This window comes from Sabethes cyaneus, chromosome 1 (genome assembly GCF_943734655.1).
Source record: "Sabethes cyaneus chromosome 1, idSabCyanKW18_F2, whole genome shotgun sequence".
Lineage (NCBI taxonomy): Eukaryota > Metazoa > Arthropoda > Insecta > Diptera > Culicidae > Sabethes > Sabethes cyaneus.
Genome location: NC_071353.1, coordinates 67072560 through 67082552, shown reverse-complemented (window position 1 = coordinate 67082552; position 9993 = coordinate 67072560). Strand labels below are relative to the sequence as shown.

General features: G+C 38.4%; 1 protein-coding gene across 3 annotated transcripts in view; it reads left to right on the top strand.

Moving 5' to 3' along the window:
• The first annotated feature begins 269 nt into the window (after positions 1-269).
• The window catches only part of LOC128745412 ((E3-independent) E2 ubiquitin-conjugating enzyme UBE2O), a 96035-nt gene continuing 86311 nt past the window's right edge, over positions 270-9993 (top strand). For all 3 annotated transcript variants that reach the window (XR_008412535.1, XM_053842500.1, XM_053842489.1), the window contains exon 1: positions 270-655. Coding sequence is in view for 2 of the 3 variants with exons in the window: in XM_053842500.1 (XP_053698475.1) it covers positions 383-655 (273 nt within the window). In the remaining variant the exon portion in view is untranslated. The remainder of the gene's footprint in view (positions 656-9993) is intronic.

Below are 9993 nucleotides of genomic sequence, written 5' to 3'. Positions count from 1 at the left end.
AAGCACAAATCGATCTCTTGTACTCTCATGGAACTGCCATATGGAAAGTTTGTGAAATTTGGTGCAAAGTTTTGTCTATCCTTTTCACTCTTTAACAAACCTGTGCACAGACTTCACAAATAGAACAAACTTGGGAAGGTGGCAGCACCGTTTCGCGCACATAGCGAATGGACTTTACATATCTGGCATCTCTGCTGTGCTGTGACTGTGTCTGTGGTGTGGTGCTGGTGACTGGTGAGTGATTCGGTGAGGTGATTCTGTTTTGCAACCTGATAGTTTAGTTTTACATCGTCAAATCGTTACATACAGAGTGTGTTTATTCGGTATTTCGGATTTTTATAGAGATAATTTTTTGCTTTTTGTGTACGATGTATATAAACCAATGATGGCATCAAACAATTTCGCGAAATTAAACAAAAGCTTACGAAACGTTTCTGCGATTCAAAATCAGGATGATAATGCATATGAAAATCAATACTTTTATGAAGACGAAATTTTTTGCGTTGATAACCGGGGCCGTGTTAAATTCGGCCTAGTGCTGGAAAATTTCGAGGTTAGCGAAGAGGAAGGATTTGAGGAAGATACGTTGAAACGAGGCGAAATACGTGCTTGTTGGCATCCTGATGGTCTCGAAGAGATTATTGAACAAAATAAGGTAAAACTATTGCAACAACAAATTACAAGTAGCTACTTGTCAAGAATCGAAAAATGTAATTAGAAAAAATAAGCAAAACTTATAATGAGTGAAATTATATACTGTTAGTTTGGAATGTATCAAATTCATACAAAAATTACAATAAACACATAAATAGGTATGAAAATCGTGAAGACTCGTAAAAAATATGTTATAAAATTTTGTAAGATTATATTTTCTTAAGTATTTTAATTTGACCAAGTTTCTCTTGTAGCGCTTTTTTATAACCGAGATTAAGTTTAGCTTCCTGTGACTTCAAATATCTATATGTGGAATAGAATAAGAATAGAAGCATACTGATAAAAAATACCAAAATTTTATATTGACTATTTATGATTCTTCGGTTTTTAACTGCACGGCTTTCGATACTGACCATTTCATTTCTGTTCACGCGAAATATTTTTGCTTGCGTTTCAAAAACCGTTTAAAGATAGCAATGCATTGTCAGTGTACAAATTTCTATTCTAAGAATTGTATACAATTAGGTATGTACATTTTGAAAAATTAATTGCTATCAAGAGATCATTACAACTATCATTTGAGACATGAGTATGTTATTTATTTATTTGTATGTACAGTCGATATTTGTATAACGCGGGTAATTGGGACCGCGTTATAAGAAGCGCGTTATACAAGTACACGTAGCATATGGAAATTGAGTTAATTGGGGCTATACCTGAATTTTACGAAATTTTGAATCAACACGACCATGGTTCCTTTGGGAAAGATGTCAAGTATATATTTTTCCATCTTACAGATGCTTGGTGAGACAGAAAAAATCGCCCCTTGGTCTTCCAGAGCTTCCGGAACATCCGGTAAATTTTCATTTCTGTGAAGTCTTCTCATAGCTTCCAAATTCTTTTTAAAGTCCCTATGGCTTATACGATTCTCCGACAAATACGGAACATCCGTAAAAGTGGTCAACGAGCGAAAATTGTTCTCTGAGTTCGGAATTATGTTCATTCAACCTCGAATTGAACAATGTGAAATAGGAATATAAATTCAGCGGTTTATGACTCAACCTGGCCATTATGAAATGCATCAAAAGATCCGATATTAAATGATTAAATTTGATGATCAAGGGCATCGAACTGCTTATCGCGTTGACGAAGCAACAAAGTTTTCGTAGCCTGTTCGCTCTTACAAGAAGCCCCATTCTGAATTGTCCAGGACAAAAGCAATAACACTTCTCTCTCACTTTTTCTCAGGCAAAAACCATAAAAATATTAGATACCGTCAACGCGGATTTCGGAATGGCCATGGCTAACTACGATGGTTAGATTTCTATTAAAATTCTCCCAGAAGAGCACAATACCTAGTGAAGAGCTTATACAAAGGTTAATATATTTGCCATTAGATTTATAAGTATAGTAAATGTTACCTGTATGTCAGTAATGTATGTCAGTTTACTATACCACATCTATCAAATTACACTAGCAAAATTGGTAATTTCAACAAACTTGCGATATAACCTCGTTTATTTGCCAGCGAACATTTGCAGTATTCGCATCATTTCTGTTTCTAAATCCGAAATGGTTTATATCAAACCTTTTTCAAATTGTAACGCGGACTTCAACATGAATTTTCACTTATTGTCCACTTTGACGGCAAAGCCTAATTTTCCAGGGAACGTTTTGGCGGCCACGTCGAGTCGTGAGCGGCCTATTTAGTTGAGGATTGCTGATATTCCATTTCATTTTGATCTGTTACAAATTAAAAACCTTTTTCATTTCCAGTTACCAATTTCAGGTAAGCTTTGGATTTTCTCCCGGTAAACCATCCAATGGTCAAATTGAATCACAAATAGTCGAAATATACTTCTAGTGTAGTCAAATTACACTCAAAATATTGACGATATGTTCTGAATTTTCCGGAGGACCTTATGGCTTTCTAAGGTCGTTTATTTATTACTTTTTTTTTTAATTCGTATCAATTACCCGACTTTAGTTACTTCAAAAATATTTCACCAATTTTAACCAACTTTACCAATACGAGAATTTCAACGGATATTCCGGACCCACCAGCAGGCCAACCCGTAACTTTGTGGTTTCCGTATATCACTTAGAGAGTCAACTGTTATGTGCCCTACAACTTCTTAAAAGACACCACGGTCGTATCTGTTCAAAATCGCTCAAAATTCGAGTTTAGCCCCAATTAACTGAATATCCATATGCTACGTGTATTTGTTATACGCGGAAAACCGCGTTATAGAAATATCATGGAACCCGCGCTATAGAAATCCGCATTCTACAAATTAGCATTGGGCGATACTGCGAGAAGTATCGATATTCGAATATCGATACAAATTTTCAAAAAGTATCGATCCGACTGAAATATCGGGCGGCAAGCATCGATACCAGTGGTATCGATATTGGTATCGATACACTGGCAGGGTACACGCAACCCCAAAGAAAACCATAGTTTTGTTTAAGTTTATTAAGCTAAATAAGCTTAATTTTTAGAAAATTATATGCGTGTGCTTTTGCTGCTGTTGATTCTCTTTCCTACTCATACGAAATCTCGTTAGGAACGAAATAATAGCTGATGTCGCACTGGTCAGGCCTGCGGTTTTAAACTCTTTTGACCGGAAACTGCAACGAATTGCTCAGGATTGCTAATACATTTATTAGAAAATCTAGCGGAATGATGGAAATAAAAAATAAATTTTAAAAATCGAACAAAAAATACAAATCCGTTTTCTTAAGTCGGTAAACCGATTTTTTGCCAAATTGACCGGTCACCGGCTTTGCAAGTGAAAAACCGGCCGGGCCGGCCAGAAATCGACCACTCAGCAACCTTACAGACAAAAATGCTAGAAATGGAACTTATGAATATTAAACGAGGTAACCATATCGGTCGAACTAAAAAATCAGAACATTTTCTGCCCAAACATGCGAATTAAGATTTATATTCGACAAACCAACTAATTTAACCCCCTTCCACTTCTGTTTACGCTACAGAAGGTACAAGCCATACAAAACTGGACAAATATGATGACCGTGAGAATGTACCTCTACAACCATACAGATAACCAAATTAAATACTTTTCTCTACAAGTGTTTTGGAGACTTCAGATCAGCGATGACCAAACTGCCCCTTTTAGAAATGATTCGTGCGACTTGCGGATTGTATTGAGGTGGAGGAGAATTGTAAATTATTTTTTTAATGGCTGAGGGTATATCTAATTTAACCGAGGTGCCTCGTGCTCGTACGCGCTGTGGAGCCAAATGCTTTCTAGTATGAACGCTATGGCGAAGTTAGCTAATCTTAACTATCATGGAAATTGCACCGAAAACATCGAAACATTAAAATAAATGTAGAACGTAACACTTGCTGAGACAGATGAAAGTTAAACATTGCTGAAATTTGTTTGCTATATCAAGAACTCGCAAGTCAGTTTCAACCTGGTGTCGATGGTGCATTCGTACAACATGCCAGCCGGCAGGTGTACGATGGGAATCTTTCAAAGTAGTGCCTGCAGCTCGTGGTTTATACGTCTGGACCGCTCTCTGCTCCCAGTTACCAACACCTTGCGTTCAAATACGGCAAATGCACTTATATTTTGCGTACGGTTTATGCTCCTTGATCGAAATCACTTACGAAGGGAAAAGTAGACCAGATATAGCTAGAATGCGTCGTTGAATCTGCTTACTCGTATTATTAATGGCGGTTGCCAGAGATCCCTAATTTATGAATTCATCAACCCCTTCCAGTTCATCTCCGTCAAAAGTCACTCCATGCACTCAGGGTTTCTTCACTTTACAACGCGGTTGACGGCCTAGCGTATCCAACGACATCCATCTTCGAGTGCCAAGACAGCTAGCTCCATTGAGGAAAGCAAAGCTTCACTCAGCAAGTGCGAGTAGTTCTCAGCAACTTGCGAGTTGTCTAATTGATCGCATTTGAAATTAATTTTAAAATCGGAGCAGGAATTGCACTTGAAATTTTACTTAAAGTTGAACTTGAAATTAAATTTGATATTGAACTTGAAATGGGAACTGAAATTTAACTTAGAATTAAGCATGGCATTATGCTTAAAATAGAACTTCAAATTGATATTGTGCTTTGCAGCTGTACCTGGATTAATCCAGATTATTTTCTCTAATGCCAATGTATATGACAAAACAAAACAGCAACATTGCAGTTGTTACTCTTTCTCACTCACAACATTCGCATTGTCGCAGTTTTTGTGCCAGTCGCACTTTTAGACTGCGGTGTTCAGTAAGGTGCAAAATGCGGGATATTGATGATCAAATGATATTGGACTTCAGTTTGCATCAATTTCAACTTAAATTTGAACTGGAATTAAGACTTTAAATTGAACTTAAAATTAAACTAAAAGTGGAACTTGAATTTGGATTTCAAATTACACTTAAAATTGAACGTTAAACTTAAGTTTGGGCCAATTCAGACTACAATATATAAATTGGACTTGAAATTACACATGAAATAGAACTTATAATGAGACATGAAATTGAACTTGAAATAGGACACAATAGAGAACTTAAAATTTTACTTGTAACTAACCTTGAATTGGATGTAAAATTTGACTAGAAATTATGCTTACAACTTTGCCAGAAATTGGAGTTAAATCGGACTTAAAATGGAACTTCGAATTGAACTTGAAATAGGATTTGAAATTGAATTTGATTTTTTACATCGCCCAAGAAATCCGACTTGAAATTGGATTTCAAATTGAAAATGAAGTTTTACTTAAAATTTGATTTAAGACTGGAACTAGGAATGTATCTATTTTTGCAGAGTTAGTTTATTTATCGAAAAAAATTAGCCGCCGTACTTTTAATTAGGTACACCTCTTATTTTAATTTCTATAAGTTCGAGGAGGTGAACGAGTTTGTATACTTCGGGTCGTTGATGACGTCGGATAACAACTGCAGCAGAGAAATGCACCTCACCATTCTTGTCGGAAGTCGTACTTACTACGGATTCTACAAGACCATAAAATCTGGCAAGCTTCATCCTTGTACCAAATGTACCATGTACAAAGCGCAAATAAGACCGATAGTCTAAGGGCACGAAACGTGGTCAATGCTCGACGGAGACTTGAACGCACTGCAGCGGCCATGGCCACTTTTGGACGTTGTGTGCTTAGGATCATCTTTGGTGGTGTATGGGAGTACGGTGTATGGAGGAAAAACATGAATCACAAGCTGGCGCAGCTTTTCGGCGAACCCAGTATTCAGAAAGTTGCTGAGACTGGAAGGGTACAATGGGCGGGACATGTTGTGAGAATGCCGGAAAACAATTCCGTAAAAATGATGTTTGCCTCGAATTCGGTTGGTACAAGGTGCAAAGGTACGCAGCGTGCTCGACGGTTAGACCAAATGGACTCCATTTAATGGAGCAAGTCCTGGAAAGTGTGGGACATTCGAGAAATTGGAGGCGAACAGCCATAGACCGAGTTTGTTATGCAGGTGAAATCCTAACGGACATCGCATTAGTATAAGTAAGGTTATTAATTAGGATAAGTATTTTAGTTTCTCTAGCTTTTACTATAAAGGTATCGATACAAATATCGGCGTTTTAGCATCGATACTGACCGGTATCGGGACACTCAGTATCGATCCAAAATATCGATGTATCGGCCCAAAAGTATCGATTTTTTCGATACAGATACAGTATCGCCCAATGCTACTACAAATCCGCGTTATACAAATCTCTACTGTATAATTATTGACTTAAGAAGTCGCTCTTTTAATTGTCTACTTATTGTACTATCAAAGCATAAAAATTATTCACATTTTCATAAAAAAAATAAATTTTAGCGAATTAGTTTTCAGAATATTTCTACTTCATTTCACTATTAAAAGTATTAAAAGCGTTTAGGTATTAAATGAGTTCAAGATGTCTGATATTTATTTGTTAACTCAACATTGAGTAGGATAAGATTTCAGTCTTTTCAATTAATTATTAAACTTATTTTAATACACAGCAGTTTATTTCAAACAACATGATTGTTGTTCTAGACCTTAACCCCTCAAATGTCTTCATCATTTTAGCTTCCGAAAATTTGCTAAAATGTGTGTAACTTTTTTATCTTTCAAAATTTTTTCACAAAATTTAAGAATTTTCCGGTACCTAAATCTCTTATACTTTCATAATATCTACATGGTTCCGGAAGTATTCGGGGATTCCTTGGGGGACCGCGATATGGCGTTTTTAGAAATGTTATTAAACATGTTGATTTTTTTTTAACAAATCATTGACTGTGCTCATATCTGTTACTTTATTGCAGTTACAAGTCATGAGTGGTTTTGGGGGGTCACTGGGAATTCGGAACCGGTTCCCATAGAGGAACATATCAGCATCAATAAATGTTAACATAGCAACAATCGACTAATAGGTTGGCGATGGAACAGTAACTACTCTGCTAGGTTACGTGTTACGGAAGCTTTAATAAACGTTCACTATGAAAAGCCAGAGCATATGAAATCCGAGCAGAAGGGCAGTTTTTTTCGGCAGATCTAAATCGGGTAAAAAACGTGACAAAACCGAGAAATAACAAAAATTCGGGGGTACTCTACTTAGACAAAATCGGAATAAATCGGAGAGTGACAAAATCGAGTTGCCACTGTATATTTAGCATCCTATTAGCTTTTTTTTCCTTATCTGTTGCGAACGCAACAAAAAGACAGTTTTCCGGTTCTTTAATAACGTAACTTTATTTATTAACAGCCACTGATGACGCTATTAAAAAATCCCTATCGTATAACATAAGAAATAATTAGTTGTTATAAAGGTGCAATAATTTTAAGTTTTGGTACGTTTGAATTCATTATAATAGAACAATGAAATAATGACTTTTCATAGAACTTACGTTTAGTGTCTTTTTCCAGCTTCCTTATTCGTAATTAGCTCAATTCTGCTTTATTAGCTAAATCTATCCTGACCGTACTTATTCATTCACAGACCGTACTGTAGGCTTATTTTCTCTATGCAACAACGATTGTTTCAATCAACGTATCGTTTGCACCACAAACCATTTATACTAGTTTTAGAGGCAAGGCAAATATAAATTGAAACACTTTTAAAGCAAGTTTTAGTTTTAGATTCGATTTTTAGATAGATCACAAAAATGCTATCAGTTGTTTACTTTATCCGAGTGACGTTTGTCCATTCAGTTTTCTCCCACCGGTTCACTGGCGCTAGCAACGGATTACGGTACCAAAGTAATCTTGACGAAGGTGCACCGCAACAGAATGTTGCGACACTCCCTCCAGTACTTCGAGGTCATTGATCCGACGTACTTACACCTGCACCGACGTCCAACACTATGAGTTTAACCGCAGGCCTCTCAGAAACTTCGACAGCGCGTCGAACTTGTCTTTGGAGTGAATCGCAAGACTTACTCCTCCTTTTAACCAGCTATTCCCCGGCAGCTTCTCGTCCACTATGGCAACTCCTTCGATAGTTGGTTTATCCAAGGCGAACCACTTTGTCCTCTGAGTCAGCATTGGCAAGTATTCTCCTCTCCAGCGCTTCCAAAACCTGTTTCCATAGACCTGCACCATTTTCCAAGTCCACTTCAATGCATATTTACTATCGCCAAACGCGATCGGGGGTTTAGAGCCGTTTGAAGATCCGAGAAGGCAATAATTCGGAGTGTGCGACGAGAACAACTCATCAACTAGGGGCGATTTAGTCAATAGTCGTGCGTTTGTAGTTAGTTTAATCTCGGCTAACTTATTCCTTAGTAGTTTATCGGTCGGGGAACGTGTGAGTTCTGCTCGCTCATCATCTTTTGAAAGAAGCGGTTTGGCCGAACGCACTATTCCAACACTGTTAGTGTGTAACGTGTTAGTTTTCATTGTGTTATGCAGCTCTATGCCGCATTGCTCATTGCTGTGGTGGGCTGTGAAGTTTGGTATTGGCAGCAGAGATTGTGAGCAAGGCCCGAAAATTGTCCATCCTAGGCGAGTTCTAGAAGCAATTGGCTCATGTATTGCACCTTCTCTGCTATACAACGGATGCCCTAAGTGGCAATTATCTATCCCTATAAGCAATCTGGGCCGAACATCGCGGTACGAACTCACTGACAAGTTTTTCAAATGATTATACCGGCTTACTAATTTATCCATCACAAGAGACTGTCGTGGTAAAGCGAGACTTTCAACAGTATGAACCTTTGGAATCCAGTAAGATTTCGTGTCGTGTATTCCAGAAATCTCCAACGGAAGTCTTACTGATTCTACTTCCTGTCGCTGATGGTCAGCTGTCCATCCTAAGCATAGAGGATATGATTCTCCACTAAGATCTAACTCTTTCAAAAGACCATGTTCCATCAGTGTGACTGAAGAGCCCTCATCCAAAAAGGCGTAGGTACGAACAGAGCTCTTGCGCCCGTGAATCAGCACCGGAATGTATCTGAACAATGCTCCACCAACGTTACTTACATGAGCATTGCAGCTTCCATAAGGGGATTCAGTGTCTGCCTGTGACGTTGAAGGTTGAGAATTTAGGTATCGTGGGTATCTTGAATCATCGTGCAACAACTTGTGATGCATATAAGTGCAGCCATTTCTTCCACAAGCTTCCCTCACCACACATGCTCCGAAATGCTTTGAGAGACATTTTCGACACAACTTATTAGTCTTAACCGCTGTCCACCGGGCCCCGATATCCATGTTTCGAAATCTTGTGCATGAACTGGGATTACGACATTCTTCGTCGCATATTAAGCACTTTTTCCTCGATGTTGCACCAGAAGCCATTGACGAGCACGAGGCCGAACTGGATTCACGGTGTACGTACGCTTCCCCTTCCCTACTTCGCCTATCTGATCTACCATTATTATTATTATAATCTCCGAATGATGAAGGAACCGTTACCACACATGCGGCTTCAACCAGCGTTCCAAGCCAGCTACTAAAGTCCGAAAGAGTAACCGTGTTTAGCGTTTGCCGATGCCTTGCCCAGTCGAGCTTGATAGTCGGCGGCAATCTTTCCACAAGCTCTTGGAGGAGCGCGACGTTACATAGATGTTCATTTAATCCGCAAGCAACAATAGTCGCACACATATTCTGCACTGCAACACCGAAATCGATCAAAGTTTCAAGTTTCTCCGTCTTCGGTGCTAACATTTCTCGTATCTTCGATACTAATGAATGGATGATCACTTCTGGTCGGCCAAATAATGTGCGCAGTGTTTTAATAACACCTTCGAGACCGGATGGGAATAGCAATCGACTTCGTACCGCTTCAAGAGCTTTTCCTTTCAAGCTGTGCTGAAGCCGAAGTGAATTCTCTTCGTCACTGAAGCCACACATTCTAGTGGAACT